This window comes from Tyto alba, unplaced genomic scaffold, assembly GCF_018691265.1.
Source record: "Tyto alba isolate M040663 unplaced genomic scaffold, T.alba_DEE_v4.0 Super-Scaffold_46, whole genome shotgun sequence".
NCBI lineage: Eukaryota > Metazoa > Chordata > Aves > Strigiformes > Tytonidae > Tyto > Tyto alba.
The window spans coordinates 1,478,719-1,498,608 of record NW_024881322.1 but is presented as its reverse complement, the minus strand read 5'-3'; the positions used below and the strand labels follow the sequence as shown (position 1 = coordinate 1,498,608).

The following is a 19,890-nucleotide window of genomic DNA, read 5'->3' as shown; positions in this document are numbered from 1 at the left end:
TTTGGATTATGGCTGCATCTCCAACACCCCACCCCCTCCACGCCCTGAAACAGGACCTTGAGGTATGGGTAGAAACCTCACGCCAGATGTACCAATTTACAGGGCTGGATGTGTGGGAATGTCAGTATGGCCCCTTTGCCAGCACACGAGCACGCAGTTTCATCGTGCTCCAAGCTGGCCAGGTCTGACAGCGCTGGGCTCACCCGGCAAACCCTGCTGAGAGCAGAGTCCTGCCCACCGCAGCTACTTTAAATAAAAACGCGCCCGTGTCCTGCCGTGTCAGAACGGCAGATTCAGCACAGCTCTGACTGCTGGGGGCTCTGCAAACCCCGCGCTAGGGCAGCTTATTGCCACTTTGTGGTAGACTGGGATCATAATTGCTCCCTTATTTTAAGAGCAAAACTGGGAGGATAGGAGAGAGCTTGTGGCTGTAGTAATATATGCAGCCTGCCGGTGTGTTGATGCTGGTATTGCTGTAAGATGGGGTAGGGGTTATTTTTACAAACTGATCCAGAGACTAGTTTTAACAAGCGACGTAAAAATTTCTCTTGTAATCCATTGTAAATGTTTCTGCATTCCACCCCATGGTTAACAGAGGTTTTGAAATTAGTCCAGTTTAGTTGATTTTGAGGGAGTTTTTAGTGGAAGCTAGTACTGCTTACAGGGAAATCATGGACTATAAATTTGCAGAGAGCCAAGGGCTCAGATGAAATCTCTCTTTTCTGTCTGGAGAATAGATTTTTTTTTTTTTTTTCTTTCCAAAAAAGTGCTTTTCTAGCTGGAGATAAGCTCAAATAAATGGAACTTGAAGGGGTATAAAATTGAAGATTAAGAAGGAAAGATTGATGGAAAATGTGTATGTTTCATGAAAGCTACTTATGTTTCTCTTTAAAAAAAAAAAAAAGCTCTCATACACTTCGTAAAGATTGTTTTGTAGCATCAAGCATATGGTAGAAATATTACTGCAGCACAAATAGTTTTGCTCCGCGTTCTCATAGTGTTGTCACTGCACATGTTCAAGGATGTGATAATTTTGAATATATTTGCCTACAGTTTGTTTTAGAGTATTTCTGTAGTTAAACATGTTGAGACTGTTGCAGTTTGAAGTTGCTGTGTTGTTCTTCATCTAATGCAAAGCTTTTCCCTGGTATTTATTCTTAGGTAAGAGCAGACGTTTATCAACAAAGTATTTTGGTATGGGACTTAAAAGACAAAAGCTTCCATCTGTTTGAAAAAAACTTGTTTACATTTTAGAATGTTGGAATTTTCAGCTTGGCTCTACATTTGCATGTTCTTTGCCTTTTTTTTTTTTTTTTTTTTTTATTAAAAGAAAAAGAACTGAAGCTTCTGAGTGGTGTGTTTTTTTTTTTTTTTTTTTTTTTTTTTTTTTGTTACAAGACTGCCAAGGCTGAGCAACTATTAACTAGGAATTGCTTGACTACAGACTAGAAAGAGATTTCAATAAACTGCTTCAGAGAGGGGTTTTTTTTGTGTGTGTTTTTTTTTTTAAGTTTCCACACCAAGTAAGTATTCTTTCCAAAACGTGTAAAAATAAAAAAAAATCAAAGGTGTGATTCCTAGACCCCGTCCTCCCTTATTCTATGTCAAAGGAATAGACAGCCTCCTCCCCCTTCACACACACCCACATGCCCCCAACCTAAACAAACTCAAATTTTGTACTTGCTGAAATTGAAATGCTTCTAGTACGGATCTATGCTAAGGAAGAGTGCATTAAAGTGTGGGAGAGCCACCAGAACCCAGTGCAGCATACCTGTTCCCGTCTTCATCAGAGCAGCTGAAGAACAGCATGAATCTGTCCTCGGCATTAGGGAAAAAAAAAAAAAAAAAGTTTGGGTTTAGGATGCTCAGTTGAGGAGAGATCACTAAGAATTAGGGTATCTGGCATTTGTGTTTAACTTTGTTCTTCCTATATGAATCGTACAATTTGCGGCCACTTACAGGTAGTGACAGAGGGGCCTTCAGTACCTTGGAAGCGAAAAGTTTCGCACATGTTACAGTGAACATCTATTTACAGGATGGAGACAAACTGCTTTTAAACTCTCCTGCCGGCGCTGTCTGAGAATACTTTTGTTAGTCTATGGTTAGAGAATTTTCTGGACTGAGAGAGGCTGGGAGGGGAACGGAGTGTGGTCTGAATTCGGAGCTGCTAGGTGATAAATACAATCTGCACCGTTGCACAGCACGCTGCTTTGGCGGGTGGTGTTGGCCCCAAGTTTATGAACAGTAAGTTACTTGTTTTGTTTTGTCTAAGTTCTTTGTTTGTTGGTTGGTTGGGCTGGCAACAGTCCAGCTTCTACTAGAGTTCTTGTCATCCAAGAAATAGGAATGAAAGAAGAAAAAAAGAACAAGGAAGGCAGTGTCATGTCATGAAGGTTAAGTTATGGATAATTCCTTAAAGAGCCAGTTTTCCTACGCGTTATCTGATGGGACAAAGAGATTAAGGTCTGTCAGTGATTGAGGGGGGAAGAATGAACTGAAGCTCCCAAAATTGATCTGCTAGAGTGGAAGCTGCATTTTTCTAAGGTTGGCTTAAGCGAGGAAAAAAGTATAGCTCCTCATATCATACCTGGAACAGAGCCATCTTACTCTGGAAGGAGACATGATATTACTTGCAGCTAACAGCATGGCTTTTTTACCTCTTCAACAGGAAAAAAAAAAATAAACAAGGAATTTTTTTAGTAAGCCCTAGTTTATTTGGCTGAACAAGAATATACGGCTTATGTAAAAACTACTTTGGAATGAGTTTTCAGTGAAAGGTCAGTAATACAGCTCGAAACACTCTCAGCAGATGTTTGACTTCAGGGTTGTTCTGTTCTGGGACCCGAGGTACAAACGCGCTTTCATTTTGCAGTGCTAACGGAGTCCCGGATCAGAGCAAAAATAGAGCGTTGGGGCTGTTCTTAGCTGCTGTCGCTGCAGAAAACGCGAAGCCTGGAGCTCCGTTTCAGTTCCTTTTTTGGCATTCCATGAGCTGGAATCGAAGGCACGCCGTCTTGCCCCTGGTGTGTGGCCCCGCGGTGGCGAGCGGCTGGCGAGGGGGCGGTTGGCCGCGGGGCCGGGGAGCAGGTTCCCGGAGTGCATCTGTGCCGGGCAGGGCGAGCTAAAGCACTCGTGGGAGGGTTCGTCACGGGGGCTCGGGCAAGGGCGATCTCCGCTCCTGCACATCAGCGTGGAAGAAGCTCGGCCGGGGGAGAAAATGCAACCTGTAGGTAAAGAGCAGCTGCGTGACTCCTCGTGGCTGGAAGGGGCTTTGACGCAAGTGGTATTTAGCAGCTGGATCTCGGGATGGTGTGCTACCTTAGCCTTGCTAGTTGTGGAAGAAATTTTTGAAAGGTCTGCTGATAGAAATAATACTTGAAGCAGAGATTTCTGTATTAGGGAAGTTATTTTCTGCGTAGTTAGAATTGCTTGATCATAGTAACTGGCTTACTTGAGAAAGGAAATGTGCTTTTACAATCACATGAGTATACTACCAGATTTTGAGAGTAGTTGCGTGGGGGTTTTTTGTTTGGTTGGTTGGTTGGGTTTTTTTGTTTGTATTATTTTGAGTCAACTTTTCTGAATTTCAAGGTTTTCGGCTGCAGCTTGGAGTATTTCTGTACAAGTATAGCAGGGAAGTTTCTGGTAAAGAATCTTGAAATAGCCTATTGACTGTTCCTTTTGACCAAAAAAAAAAAACCCCAACAAAACACCCAAACCCAAAAACCTGATCTTAATGAGCTGTGTAACTGAGGTAGAGTGTTCAGGGAGCTAGTGTTTTCTCCAGACTTTAGTGGTGTAGCTACAGAACTCCCTTTGTGGGGATTTTTACAGTGAAGCAGTGAACTCTAGTGTTAGTGTCACAAGCTATTGCTTGGCTTTTCTGTGGGTAGCCTTTATCACCGACATTTACCTGCAATGCAGTGTGTAACATGGATTGCTACTTTAGAGTTCCCTGGAAACTAAAATCTGTGGGATGGAATTTTCCTAAGCTCTGGAGATTTAAAGACCTCTGCATTGTTTTATATAGATTGTATAAGGCGACCACTGAATTTTCTGTTGCCTTATGTGAGCATAAGGAGTAAGGTTTTCATTTAGACGTGTTAAATTTCAGCTGATTGCAGTGGTCTAGCTTGTTAGGGTCTCCGTAGTACAGTGATGGAATTTTGATTTTTACTGTGGTACTACTTTCAGCTCTGGACACAGAATTCTATCAGGCATGTATATGCCTACAAGACTTGACAAAGACCTGAGGTGACTAGTTATAAAGATTCTACTACTGCTGCTTTTTCCACCTGTAATTTTAGACATCGGGGTGAATGGAGCTATGAATTTTTTGAATGAAATTTAGAGCTGTGAGGCAGTGATAAAATGCAACCTTATAAAATGACTACTATAATGCTAGATATGCAATTTCGTATCTTGTGTCGGACTGGTGATATTATTTGTTACCTTTTATGCATGGTGGTAAATTTTCTGGCTTGCAGAACACTTGAGTTGAATTCAAATGGGCTTCTAGTTTTATTCGAATATTCTCTTGCATTTTAGTCATGCCTTAATATTGATCAAGCCATCCCTTTTTCTTGTGTTCCTTCTAACCCACTTTTTTTTTTTTTGACAAATCACTGCAGTGTGCTTTAGTTGACAGCCAGTCACTACTGTGATGAGTCTCTTGACAGTGTTGTATGCTTCCTTTTCTTTCTGACTTTTTGTCCCAATTTAATTTTGTGTTCTGACTAACACAATCACTTTGTGTTTACTGTCCAAAGACTAGTGTTTGATTTCTCTGGGACGTGGCTGGTCTTGCAGGCTGTGGTGCTTAGCATGCCAATGGCCAGAGTAATGTCTGCTAGAACCACTGAAATAAAATCATTTATAAACATTGGATGTTCAACTGTGCAGGAAGCAAAACATTAACGTGTTTAGAACTGCTTTTTTCCAAAAGTGTGATTTCCCTGCCCGCTGCACACACCCCCACTCCCCCCCCCCCCCCCCCCCCCCGGGTTGTTCTGACTTTCTGTGGTGTGGTGTTTTTTTTTTTAAGTGGCACACATGTGTCTTTCTATACTGTGCTCCACACACAGTTTTGGAAAAGTAAAATGTAACTTCTGGAGAGTCTTACTGAAGTCTGTTGGTGTCTGTTGGACATGCTTGCCCAAACAGGGTTTGTATAGCTCTTGGGTTTTTTTGTAAGTCTTTTGGAAGCAGATTGGTCAGATGCATTTAGTAGGATAAGCTGAGCAGTTAATTAGAGGATTAGTAGGCTAGAAAAAACTTCTCTAAGTATTCCTAACCTCCTTTGTTATAGCTATGGTCTTACTGAAATCTTAAGTATCAGACCTTCCCGTGAGGCTCTGAGTATTGCTTTGATTAGGAGGGATTATCATTTACATGTGAGGATAGTTGTGTCAAATAGCAATTGTATAACCACAGGTAAAATTCACAAGAAAATGGGGTGGTGTGTGCGGGGGGTGGTGACACCAAAGCCCTTGAGCTGTACTGGAGTCCTTCCTGTAGTGCTTGAGCAATACCCACTGCTATAGGAGCAGGGAAAAAAAATAGAAATCTGGAAAGCAGTTGTTCCTGTGCAAATGAGGCCGTAGCAAATACAACCGAGGCGGGGAACCCATCAGTATAGTATGCTTCCTATTTTAAGCCTGGCAAGTGTTCTGTTTGTGAACTATTACTAATTTTACTCTAGTTCATATATATTCAGAGGGCAAGGCCAGCTAAAAATTGTATACTGACAAAATGAGACAGGGTCCATTTATATTTGGTGCATTTTCCCTTGGCAGTTAGGTTGATATGCTTGATTTAGAACTGGTAGTGTTTCATCACTTTGGCAACTTCTGAAGGTACAGTATTGTTGTGTAGACCAACACTGTGCCCAAAGAACTTATTTCAAATGCATTTATAGGACTGCTTGCGCATTTCACTGAAAGGTTGTCCAAAAGGCCGAATAAGACCCTCACTGACTACTATTTAGAAAAAACTTTGATTTTTCATATCCTGGCTGTCCTTCAAGGAGGCAGCAACCGGAGATGCCTGTCCTCCTGCCCACCATAGTCTCATCTTACCTCTGGTTTAGCAGCAGAATCAATCAGACAGAGGAGTAAACCAGTATATTTAAAACTTAGCAAGTGCTGCTGTTAGTTGTTCCTGCAGGTGAACCGTGCCAAAGAGCCCTTCCTGGTTTACCCACTCTCAACGAGGGCTGCTCAGTGCTCTGTAGGGGTAGCGGTGGGAGAGCTGTAGCGTAGACCTAGTTGGTGATGATTGCTGGGGGTAGAATGATTGTCATTAACTCTGCATACTGTAGTCACAGAGGGCATTAACAAATAAATTAATCTTCTCGTTTCTTCATCACTTCCAGGCTTGCTGTCATTGCTAGACTTGTAGTTCTACAAAATGAGATAATCCTGGTCTTGTCTGATTTTTTTTTTTTTTTTTTTTTTTTTTTTTCACCTGAAGTATTAGTGCTTATTAGCTTGCAGCTCAGAGGGATTGAATGGATAGAGAAGAGGCTGGATTACATTCTGTAAATCAGATGTATTTTATCTCCTGACTACATGGAGTGTTATGTGTGCTTAGAACAGAAATGCAGGCTTCTGAAACAAAGCACCTCAGAAATGCTGCTATGAAAGTGAATCGTGAATTACCCTACTGGTTCTTAATTATTCTGAACAATTTATTTCAGTAGCTGTGTAACAAAACAAATGAGTTTCTGTGTGTATCTATCTACAAACAAAGGTCAGTTTAAAAATATATGTGTACATACACTTGTGGAAAACAGTTGCAAATTAGGTTTTGTAGTTCCTCTTCAGTTTTCTTTCAAATGTGTGGTCAAAGTGAAGGCTTTAATTTATTTTTCTAGCTAAACTTTTGTTTTTCAAGCAGAGAAATAATGGTATTTTTTATTTAACTTTAGGTTTTTTGTTAGTGGAGCCTCGATGGCTATCATTTCTAACATCTGAATGCAGATCCAACAGAGTGAGAGCTGATGATACAACCAAAATCCTTCTTTGGCTATGCTTCCTAGGTCAAGTTACCTTTTTGGATTTTGTTTGCACTGATTTTTAAGTTTATTGGGAAGTTGCTGTAGGCCTCTCCTGTTGTATCCTCTTGGAGACAGCGTCCTGGGTTGGATGGACGGTTTGATCCAGCTTACCTGCTCCTATGTACTGGTGATGAAGGAAGGAAGAGCAAAACTGTGCAAAAATTCTCACATGCTGTTGATTTTAGTACGTAAATCTACACGAGCATGCTATATAATGCTAACCAGAGGGGTCTCCAAGCAGTGTGTGCTCCTGTTTTGAGAGGAATGGTTTGTTGGTGCCACAGTCCAGCCTAAGAGCTGAATCCCATCTGCCAGGTCTGGTGTCTCTGCAAAGGCAGATCCGCATCCATGGCTTCTGGTGGGAAGGAAGAGGGAAGTATTTGCCTTCTGCTCAAGCCAGAGAGGGTGAGATATATTTACAGCCTTAAAGCAATACGTAGGTTCACTGTTATGGTGTAAGCAGTTGCAGTAGAATAGTATCTAAATTAGAAGTTTTAAACTCTTGGCCAGAAGCAGGTGTATAAGAGGAAATAAAAGTAGATATGAATACACATTTCCCTCTTTCTCATGTTGTTTGGGGTTGGGTGGGTGACTGAGTTTTTTTTTTTTATTATTTTGTTTAATTTTTTTTCTTTTTTTGCATTTACATCTACTCAAATAAATATTGCAATGAAGGTTCTTTGTAGCATGAAAGTGATAATGTAATTTTTTTGGGGGGTGGTTGTGTTTTTTTGTTTGTGTCCACTCCTGCTCTCTACTAATTGCCATGAACACTAGTGCTATCTCTTCTGCTGCTGCAGGCAGTTCCCCAAGTCTGTTGGGGAAGATCTTTGGACTGAGGGGGATGTAAATGGAGCGTACAAACATTGACATAGCTGAGTAATGGTTTTAAATGAGCAAAAATTATTCTCAACACAATTTCTGTATTACTCTTAGATATCAAAGGCTTACAGTTAACAGTGTCAGCCATTTGTCTGATCACTGTCTATCACCAGGATGACTTAATTGAACTACATTTTGAGTAGAATTAAAAACGTGCTGCTAGCAAGCTGTATCTCTTGGAAGTTGTTATTCAGTGATGCACGTTGGCAGTGTGCCCCTCTGAAATCTGTCATATACGTGACTGCATAAGGTCGAGTGAGTTGCTTGGTGAGAAGAGCTTGTACAGATGACAGTGGAAAATTTCCTTTAGATTTAATTTTCTGTGCGTTATATTTGTGTCCGTCCACTAGACGGTAACTAACACATGCTACTGGAGGTTGACAACTTAATTCTTGTAAACTTGTGTGCTTTCCTTAACGATTCATGCAATTTAGGATTGACTTTTTAAAAATACTACTTTTAAGAACCGTGTAGCATTAATATTTTAGATATGAAGAGTGTACTGTACTAAATGAAGAAATGTCTGAGCAGGTAAATAAGTGAAATGTGAATAATTTCTGGATACTTGTTTGCCTGCAGGGGAAGGGGAATTACTCTTTTCTCCTGGATTGAGAAAAAGACATTTGAAAATCGGAGGTGACAAGAGGAATCCTCCTGGGATTCCACTAGAGCAAAGAGTATTTGAAAGTTCTGTCTGGTCTTCAGCAGTTGAAAAGGGGGTTTCATTTTCATGCTGGGGAAGTTGGAAGGCTGAGAAGATATGTTGTAGTATATGTAGGCACCTCTGGCTGAATACGAAGGTTTTACTGGGAGGTGGTTTCTCCAGTACATTTGTGAGTATCCACAAGTTGGGTTTATATATATACGCAGTGTATTTTAATAGTGTACTAAGATTCTCTGCCCGCCACCCCTCCCCTCCCCCTGAAGTACTCTGGATTTGTTCTGTTTTTATAAATGACCATCTCCTTGTGAAAAGGCGAACCAAAGGTGAAAGCTTAAGGTCTCCCTTGGGCACCCTGGTTGCTGCTTGCTTTGCTTTTTTTCCCTTTTCAGTTGTTCTGTCTCTGGACTGAAAAGAGAAGTTAAGTGCATTCCAAGTTCATTAAGTAGAAGAGATAACTAGAATGGGAACCTGATTTGATTCAGATAGTCTGATGTAACCGTTTTCTCTCACTTTTGTGCCTTAAACTAACACGGTGGATCTGTAATTACTGGAAACCTATGCCCTACAGACTTTATTTTTAGCAAGGAAAAGTTTGTAGCTTGGAATTAATTTTATAGTGTATTTGAATATTTTCCTGACTTAAGGCAGAAGCATTTTATGGTGGGAATCTTTGCTATTGGCATCACAAATGGTTATATTAAAATGATGCTTTGTGTTTTTCTAAACAAAGGCTGTAAATTCTATGCTTTCTTCATATATGGTACTTGTGGTTGCTCATGGTTTATTCTTGGAAGAGTCTTTGCATATGTTGAGTACTTTGAGATAGCGATGGAACAGTTTGCAAGGGCATGCATGCCTTTCTGTAATCTAATCTCAAAAGACATGTTACTTTCACATGATGTGGTTTTGAAGGCTGTTACTGTATGTATGGAGTTGGCAACGTACCTCTGTTACTAAAGCCAGGGGGGTGATAAATATTAGTAACGTGGTATAAGGCCTGCAGCAAGTACAGTTTCAGAATGTTGTTGGAAGACAAACATTTTTTCTTGCATATGTATTTTCTGCAGTGCGTATGTAATTTTCTGTCAGTATGCAGTAGTTTGTATAATCTGGAGAAAACCTTTGTCTTCCTTTATTGCTCAAAAACTGTGTGTTTGGCAGGCTTCCAAGCGTCCTGAAAGGACTGTTGGCTGGGTGGATGGACGGGGAGGGAGTTAGGTACAGGGTATTTCAGCAGCCTGTGGCTGTAACCACGAAGCTGATTGTGGAAGAGGTTTTGATAGCAGTTTTCCTAATATTAGGGAGTTTTCTCTGTCATACTGTCATTATGAGACACAAAGATAATTTAGAGGATTTGTAATATTTTCGTCTCCATTTTGCGTTTTCTGGTAACAGGCAGGATTTGTGTGTGTATTTGTTTCTGTGAACTGGAGTGTGCTACATTCCTATAATTTTCTATTTCTGTGCCACTGAGATAAATTGGAAAGATTGGTAACTGAAACTTTTTAATGCTGTTGCTTAGAGACCTCTTTTTGCTTATTGAGTTTATGCATGTTATTTTTTTTTTTTTTCCCCAAGCTGTGTTGGAAAATCTGTCTTCAGTAAAGATAAGAGCCAGACTCATTTTTCCACTGTGTGCTTCCCTACCTCCGGAATGTTTATCAGAGATCACAGAGGCAAATAAATTACATTATGACTACATCTTCTAGAGGACTCTGTAGTTTTCTTTTGGCGTGTAGGAGATAGGAATGTACGACCCCCCCTCCAATCTTACTATCATGACACGTTCTAAGTTCCTGCCACTTCTTTATTAATAGTTCCTTGCAACATTTTCACAGATTTGCCTATCAAACGTGACTTTGTTTTAATCACCTGAATTTTTTGATTGTAGCTGTCTGGAGCGTGTAGGAGTTTTTGATTTTTCTAACATGCATGCAAAACTCTACTTTTGCAATTCATTAGTAGTGACAAAGTTACGGTACTGTGTAATGCTTTTCTTGAAACCCCCATTCTTAGGGACACAGCTCAGAACTGACCTTCTCATTTTCAGAGGTTTATTCTGCCCTGTTGCCACTCTTTGGTATCTTGCTGACTTACCTAGTGCCATCTGCTTTTGTTTTTTATGTGGTTTAACTGCTTTTAACATTTATTTTGTTTTGTTTTGTTTTGTTTTTTTATCCTCGTCTGAAAATCTGTATATATTTTTTTTCCCCCTATATTTGTTGTCTCCGTATTTTTTAATCTACTTTCCTTAATAGCCAGACAAAGATTTGGATTTTTTTTTTCTGTGTCTGTGCACGTGGTACATTATAATAAATATCTATTTTATTAAGACTAAGGAGCTATGTGTTCAAAAAAATTTCTTTTTGGTGGGGTTTGCTACACTATGTTTTAGCTTGTAGGGGTATGTTGGTTTTTATCCTTGTCACTTTTCTGTGACGTGACAAAGCTGTTCTATATATAAAGCATTGCACTATTGAGTAATTCTAAGGTCAAAGTTTAGTTGAATGTCAACATTGTTAGGATTCCCATTTCCTATAAGACCCTTGATTTGGGCTTCAATTTTTTTCCTTTATGAAACCAGTATCAGAGATCCCACATTGATAGATTCAAATGCACCAGTGAGCTGCTGCCAGAAATGGTGATCAAACAGATTTATTTGTGGTGGATCTAGCTATCTCATGGCCACAAGAAAAATCAGGTTCATGAACGGATCCAATGGAAAACGAACAAAGTTGTTTTAAGAAAGAAAAATACAAAAAAAAAAAAAATCTATTGCTTCAGCTGTTTGTATCTGACTTCATGACTGATAGACCTGACTTAAGGAAAAAAGTGTGTGCCCGGGGGAGCAGAAAGAACAGGGTCAGTATTCTTTAGCAGTTAGCCTGCCGTTATACATAGTTAGATGTACAGTAAAACATTTCCCTCAGGGTAGGTAGCAGTGCTTTTGGAGAACCAGTTCTGTCAGGAGACTGTAATTTGTGGACTGTTAAAAGTGGACTTTATTCTGAGGAATGCAAACATTTGGAGAAAGGCAGTTTGAATGTTTTGATGTAAAGTCTGAGATGAGATTATGAGATTTCGACTGCTTGGTTATTTTGAGGTTTATTTTTGTGGAGATTGAGCAAAAGGCAGCGTTTAAAGGTCTGCTTTAGTGATGGGCTAAATGGGCTGAGAGGACGTGTTCAGAGATAAGCCTGGTTCTTGAGCCTGTGTCGATCTCACACACGATGCTTTTGCGCTATGAGTGGTATGGGTTCAGCAGGGATGGGATCTGAACAGGTAGTCTTGCAAGTGCTGTTTTCTGACGTTGTGCATAAAACCTGTGAGTTAGGTAGGGGTGTGGTTAACAAACTGTCTGAAATGCAGTGAAAGAGTTATTTGATCTTTCCAAAACTGTTGGTCTAGGAGAGACCCCAAGTTGTGTAACTTAACTCTTTTGTCAGCCCTTTGTATAACCTTCGATTCACAAAAGTTTCTTACTTGGGCTGGAAGATCTCACATAGGAACTGTCCCCGTAGCAAGTGGCTTCAAGATCTCTGAATGTTAGTTTATGCAACTTTTAATAAATTTGCCAGTTATTCTACTGAAGTAGATTAATTGCTGTTGAATGTAAACCGAAAATTATCGCACTCCGGAAACGTATGTCCTGATCCTTGATATGATGAAGTCAAGAGCATTGCAAAAGCAAATTGTACAGTATTTAGCATATCTGTTGATATATTCTGTTTTTCCTTCTGTACAGGGTAATGTTTTATTGAAGAATAGGAGGGGTAAATTTTTCAGTGACATTTTCTTTCTCAGTTTCTAAGAGCTAAAAATGTGTTGTTTCAGAGAACTCTGACAAACAGCTTCAGAACTGCAAAATATATTTAGGACTTCAGAAAAAATTAGTACTATGTATTTTTAACTTGTGTCTTGTTTCTTCAGGGTCATGATGAAGAAGCTGTTGTGGATATGGGCAAAATCAGCTCTACTATCAATACAAACTTCGAGAAAGAAGAACTAGAGAGTAAGTCTGTGGTGGTTTTCTATTTGCTTAACGTGCGTTTTTTTTTGTCTTGGGATAAAACATGTATTTTCCTTTCAAGTGCAACCAGCATTGCTAAAAGGAACCAGAATTTTATGGCCATCATGAAATTCTAGGAATAAAACCAGTGAATGGCAGATGACCTGTGCTGTTTTTTATCTCTGTGCATGCTAATACTCACTGTTATTCAAATCTGTCACCAAAAAAAAAAAAAAAAATGTTTATGAAGCTTTCCAAGGAAAGCTTGCTTCTGAGATTGTAGGCTTTAAAAAATGATTGCTGTTGGTAAGTAATTTCCCAGCATGAATGATGTCAAATTCTGCAGAATCAAAACTCAGGGGACAGGGGTCATGAGGGAAATGTTTGTTTTGTTTTCTGAAAGTTAAGTATCCTCGTGAGTGTGGTCATGCACTTTAAATACTGAGAGTCTGAGTAGATAACAGTGCTAGTAGTTCCATGGAAAATGGTACATTCTACAGTCCTGCAGTCAGTCTTCATTATTTGACTTGGGATCCTGCATTTAGCAGCAAAAATGGGATTGAGTTAGTTTCATACAGCAAAATGCAAAATTAGATACTTCATCTAAGATACAATTTCTTACTGACTTGAAAAGTAAGTAGATTGGAGTAAAGATTCACGGTTGCTATTAAATGAAGCCAGAGGAAAAAGCTAGGGGAGATGCAACGTTTATTCCATTTCATGTAGAGTGCTCTGAAGTTTAATGAACAATTGCAAACTGCTAAAAAAATATCAGTAGATTCACTAAGTAATATTTCCTGGCAGTGCTGACTCTTACTGCCTCAGAACACTCGGGAGCCATTATAACAGCACTTTCCAGCTGAGAAAAGTTGATTTAGGTTGCTGTCACATTTTCTTACACTGTGGTCTGACAAGAGAGTTTAAAGTGATTAAAGTTGTTTGTTGCTGTTGCAGTCGTACTCTTGTTCTGTTCCCCCCCCCGGTCTGGCACGGCTTTCCATCTTGCACTGACACTTTTGTTTGTCTGACCGAGCAGTAAGCCTGGTTAAGTATTCTGTTAAGCCGGCAGAAAACGTAACAGGTCCTGACAAAGGAAAATAACATGCAAGATCTCAGGAGCTGAGCGCCCCGAACCGCTGTGCCACAGGGATGGATGCGTGCCAGCGCTGAGCGGGGGCGGGAAGCGTGACTGTGGGGCTGTGAGCTGCAGCGGTGGAGGCCGCGGCGGTGCCGCTTTAGATAGGGTTGGAGCTGTGGTGAAACCACAGCCGTCGTCTCGTTCTGCAGTCACATTTTCAGTGCAGGTTTAAGCCGTCTCCTCCTTCGTTTCCTTCTCTTGCTTTTCTCTGGGAGATGACCCAGAAAAGGTAGGCCTGTCTTTTGCAGGGAGGCAGGGGTTAAGGGGAAGCAGGCATTCAGCCGCAGTATTGGCGCTGCACAGCTGTAGTGCCTCGGCCCGGGACTGGCCGAGGAACAGAGAGAAGAACAGAGAAGGCCATGGGAACGTGCAGCCAGCTCGCTTCCCCAGGCTCTTTCGTGGCACGGTTCACAGGAGCGCTTCGGCTGGTGCAACGCTGCAGCTACACAAGGGGCTGGCTGGGAAGGCAGGGGGTTCAGGCCGCTTGAGGCGATTTAAGCACTGGCATTGCTGACCCCGGAAAATACCCCTGCCTTACCCAAGGTCAAAGGATAAATCAAGGTGAAGCCAAGGCTTCTATTTCATGAGCAACTGAGTCAACATAACAGCTGCTGAACGGAGGAGGTCTCGCCGTCCTCACCTAGCTCTGAAGCACGGGGCCTTGCCTTTCCTCTGGCTACCTCCTGCTCCCGTTGGGGTGACCTGGTGTAAGTGTCTCAGTGCGAGAGGGCTGGCTCTACAGAGGCTAACCGAATAACTAGTAAGAAGGATCTGACAAGAAAAATGTACTCCAGAAGGATTATCACATACCTGAACCTAAATACAGGCACACGTTTCCACACCTACCTAGAGCAGGAACTACTTTTTGCCAATTACATGTATTTTGTAGTATCTTACGTATTTGTAAGAAAATTGGTCCTTTTTTTTTTTTTTTTTTTTTATGGTAGAATGGGTGAAAGGGAGGGACAGCATGTATTTTGACTTTTATTAGTGGAAACTGTTTCAAAGTAAGAACAAGAAGTTTTTCCTTTCCTGTACAAAAGAGAAAGGCATGTAAATTCAGTTGTTTGAGTCATAGAGTTATCTTCTCTTAAGATTCACCAAAAGAGATTCTTTAGATTCAGGGTGTTTTAGAAGGTAAATTTCTGTGAACTTACAGCTCTGTTTGTTTATGGGGTCATTATTTATAAGCTATTATGATTAAAGTAGGTATGCGGGATTTTGGGGTTTTGTTTTTATTTCTGGTATTAAAATCTTGTAAAGGGAGAAATAAGTTGTTGGCTGCAAGCAGTAAAATACCTCCAGATAGTATTATTTTTGATTACTGACTTGTGAACGTTTTCTTTTAGTCTTAGGAAGCCCTGTAGTGAAGGTATTGTAAGTGTTTTAAGACCTGAAACTGTTTCACTCCCATCTTCTAACTTGCTTTTCTGGTGACTTGAAAAGGAGTTCTAGGAATTTGGAACCTTTCCAGAAGCGTGCGTTGGTTCAGTTTCAAGGAGAGACAGCAAGCAGTTAATTCAGTTCAGCTATGACGTGAAGCCCCAAACGTTTAAGAGCCAGCACAGACAGGTGATACTTAACTGCTTGGAAGCCTGTACAAACTAATGTTCATCATTTTGATGCTGTAAAAGGCACGGTTTTGCTACTAAGCCTAAAGCAAAAGTTTCTTGGTGTTGTCAGTATTGGATACTTCTGTCTTCTGGAAATTTTGTGCTGAAATATTAATGGAAAGAGGGCTAGATGCTAAAGGGGAAAACAGATCTTGGAATTAGGGCTTCCCAAGCTCTGCATTCTATTTTTGGTGGCTGGGAAAGTGTGGTATGTATCTGGAGTGACAGTGTTTAGGTTAGAAAAGTTAGGCACAGGCTACTTGTTTCGTAACTCTCTTCCTGTTAAAGAGAAATGGGTAGAGATGGCAAACTGCAATTGTGGGCAGACTGTGCGCGTACTAAATAAGGGTCCGGCTCTTTACTGAAGCTGTAAGGCCTTCCTTTGAATTAACAAATACCAGTTTACAGAAGAGCTGGAAAGGGGAATGATATCTTAAAATAACATTTTTAAGAGCACCTAATGTTCTTTACTTGATGCCAAACTCTTTGAGCTGCAATGAAAGAGAGTAATAACAAATTAATGCGGGAGTTGGAAGTAAGGCAATAGTAACGGCAGAGGTATTTCGTGCCATCTTTTAAGAAGAGTTTCTGCTGAGAACCATGGTTAAAGAAAGCTTCCTTAAGCTTGAGTTAACATATTTGGCTTGGTATTACCAGGACCTATCTTTTTAAGTGTGTAGTTAATTTTCCACCTTGATTTGAGGATACATTTACTAGATACAGCTTAAGTGAAAAGGGATGTATTCTGTTATTCTTAGTAGACCAGTTACAGGCATAGCAAAAATAAAGACTTTACACATAACAGAAGCCTTGTTCCAGAATCAATCTGAGGTCAGGAGCTTGCGTCTCAGACTAGTTTTCTGTGGTATAAATCTAAGCAGCAGCTTTCAAGAGTTAAGATTATTTAGTTACTGTACTCTCATACTGTCCTGTGGCAGGTGCAGGTAGTGTTTACATTTCAGGTGACCCTATTGTCTCTGATACCTTCATGGTTTTGATCGTTTAGAGCCTTATTTTTTTTCTTTAAGAAAACAGCTTTTCAGTTAGACTTAGTTGATAAGGACAGGTAATTAAGTAAGCCTGATTGTTTTCTCCTTTAGAAGTGAATATAGTATACATAAGTGGTAAACCTGCTTTGTGAGTGTTTTACAGTTCAGTGTGTTATGAATAGTTAAAAATTGTTTCAGCATTACAAAAGGGCTTTGGGGAACTAAGAGAACTTACATGGCAACTGGTAGTAGAATGTACTGCTAAGGCTTTTTTGAGGCAGCCCATTTACTGTTACTCTACATTTTAGATGGATCTAAATTGCAGCTGTTCAAAAACCCTTTAATAGTTCCTGTAAAATCCTTTAAGCAAGCACACTGTACAGGAGCCTGTAAACACAAGTAATACAACAGGACATTGTAGCTGCTGGCACTGTAAGACTGTGTTTAGTATTTACATTGTGTTCTATCATAGGCTGTACTAATTTAGATGGGCAATGAACAACAGGTGTCTAACGGTTCTCAAACTGCAGAATGAATGCCTGAACCTTTGAGAGACGCCTTAATGGTGTAGCACATAACCATGTTTAACAGAAGGAATTTTGAAATGCTTTTTGTCGTGAAGCTGTATCTTCTTATGTGGTCAAGAAGTAGAAAAATGTGACATGTAATTGCTTCTGAAAAAAAAAAAAAAATTTAGGATGGTCCCTAACGATTCTTGCAGACCACCTTTCATCCATCCTCTCTAGCCATATCCCTGAGTTGGAAAGACCTTGCCAGCTCCTTAGGTTGAGTTGAACTGCGAGCAAGCAAAAATGTGTCTCTTCAGATACAGGAGAGCTAGTCAGGTGTGTAAGTCGTGCTCTGAGTCATAGGCAACATCAACAAAATGTTCACTTGCACCGGTTGTGCTAGTAGCTGGTGCAGGATAAATTGTTTTATTCTTATAGTTCAGAAATAAATGTTAGCTCTACTCAGAACAGTGTTGAGGGTATTTTCCTAGTATGATTTTTAATGCAATCTTGACTAAGTGAACTTTGGAATCAGGCAGCACTGCTATACCTTTGCAACGTGAGTTGAAACTTTAGTTATAATATCCTTTTGCTGTGAGAATCCTGCATTATACAGTCCACAGGTAAGTTCCTCAGGACCTCTTGTCCTGTTCATTTATGCAGTATTCAGACTTCTGTGTAGAGTGAGTAATTGTTGTCAGCTTTTGTTGCTGTTGTTTGTGGTGTTCATCCCAAAGGTACATTCTTCACAAATGTTATCAAAACTGTTTTCAGACTGCCTTTTGAGGGGGAAAGCTGACAACCAGCTTGAGTAGACGTAAAACTCAACAGGGCACCTAAAGGGACTGGACACAATTTTCAGTGTTGGTGTGTCGTTGGTTTTGGAGGCAGGGTTTTTTTTCTAATTTCTAGAACATTATTTTTGCAAGTTGCTTCTGATTCTGTGAAACACGGTACTTTACAAATTACTATAAATTCTGAAATTTTTATTTACATGTTAAATTACTTGAAATTACTGGAAAGACATACTGTAAGCTCCTGTAAAGTGAAGTTACTTGAGGCAAGAGACTTTTTTTTTTCTTTTTTTTTATTTATGCTATGAGACTTCTTGATGGTAGCCTAACAAGAGCTGAGTATAAAAGAAACAGACTAGTGCACCCTCAAATTCATATTCTTTAGCTAGATAACAATTGTATAAAATTTAAAAAAAAAAGTCAGTTTTGATATCACCTTTTTCCTCATCTTTGAGGGAAGTTACTCATTATTCCACAAACAGATCATTTTACCGAGTGTCCTTGAGACACTTGTGAATTTTGTGTTTGTGGGATGGTCTCGACAGCTAAGGAACCCTTCTGCATACCTCAGTTGTTGAATAGCTGTTGACAGGATGTTTTATCTTGCTAAAGACGACGTTATCCAAATTTACAATCTTTCTGACTGAGTTGGGACTGAGTAGTAGTATTCATAGTGAAACTAAGTCAACATTTTGGCATATTGTAAATAATTCATTAGAATAGCAACAGTACTGTTCTGACTAACTGTGTTTAAAAGATGTATAGTGTATGCATGATGTATAGATACACATGGTATTCTATTCTGCTTTAAAATAAGCAGAACATTTTCAGAGAAAACAGCTTTTCTAAAGACTTAGATCTGCTTAATATTATGATCTAGGTGTTGCTTTACGGGAAGCATAGACTTCAATAATTTCAGTGGTTTCTGCATGGGAACTGGCATACATGTGTAGGGAATCATAAAATTAATTTTAGCTATGCTTCCTTTCCTATGTAACCAGTTTAAAGTAGAAGATCTTTATATAAATACTGAACCTTAAGTGAAAATAATCTTTGAAGGAGGCGATGCAGGAAAATATGTTTTTCATTATGCAACTACTTTTTCTGTAGAGGGAGAAGGCGGTACTGAGTATGCATACCCTGGAATTGTTACAATTTCTAACAAGGAAGGCTAGATTACCTAATACTCACTGTCCAAAACAGACAGAACTGTTCAATCACATTGTCTGTCCTCTGGTAATGTTTTGTCAAAATGAATCAGTGTTTGAACGTGAATGAGTTCATGAGAACATCTGCAGTAGACAATAACTTTGCTTGTACTTAAATCTTTTAAAATCCATTTTGGGAAATGTCCATGCCAATTTTAGCATTTCTTCTTAAAACAGAGTTGTTTTTAAGAAGGATGTAATTCAAAACAAATGTCTTTTACATACAGATGTAAAATAAATGTTTAATGAAAATAGACTAATATGGAAGCAATGCTTTTTAAAAGTTGATGACATAAACTGTGTCCTAACGTATTTTTTTTTTTTACTTACTTTCGGACTTCTTTATCTGAGCGAACGTTCTATAATGTTTCCATTCTGACTGCACCAGAAACTTTATAAAAAGGTAATTAACTGCAGTTTTATAGTCTGAAGCATATGTAAAATTGTTAATCAAGTAGTATGGCCAAAATTCTACCGAACAGTACTAATTGAAGCTTAAAGCTGTCAGTGAACTGGATGGCCCCAGACGGCTCAAATTTAGAATTTTTGAGATGAGGCAGAAGAAATAGGAGACTGAGCTTGATTCTGCAGCCTATTGTTTCTTGATGGCTTTTCATAACATTTATCTTACTATTTCTAATCCCTTTAAAATCAGTTATTCCAAAAATCGGCTAAACTTGTGACTTGATGGATGTCAGAAATCTTTCTGAATGGATGACTTCTCCATTTGTAATTCACTGAAAGCTAGTGTTTCACAGCGGTTAAAGCTTTTAACGTGTGACACTTTCTTCTTTATTTCTGAACAGTTCCTATTTTATAAAGAAAGTGTGAAAGTTTGAGGATTTTTCTCAGCAAGGGTACCCTTCCGTGAGTCAAGATTCCCTCTGCAATATTTTTCACATCTTAAAACATCAGGAAATAGATGCATTTGGGGCCAAGCTGCTCCACCTAAAGATGTGCAGAGCAGCTGTACAGGAGAGGAGGGTGATCAGCTTTGTAATGAGAATGTCCTTGTGAAACACTGACG

General features: G+C 39.6%; 1 protein-coding gene across 3 annotated transcripts in view; it reads left to right on the top strand.

Moving 5' to 3' along the window:
• The window catches only part of SLC4A7 (solute carrier family 4 member 7), a 100,072-nt gene that overhangs the window by 25,153 nt on the left and 55,029 nt on the right, over positions 1 to 19,890 (top strand). The window contains exons 1-2 of one of the 3 annotated variants that reach the window (XM_042806335.1): positions 3,134 to 3,226; positions 12,534 to 12,615. In XM_042806335.1, coding sequence (XP_042662269.1) covers positions 3,218 to 3,226; positions 12,534 to 12,615 — 91 coding nt within the window. In that variant the 5' untranslated portion in view covers positions 3,134 to 3,217. Of the gene's footprint in view, positions 1 to 3,133; positions 3,231 to 12,533; positions 12,616 to 19,890 lie in introns of those variants that run through there. The other 2 variants (XM_042806334.1, XM_042806333.1) reach the window with 2 other exon arrangements.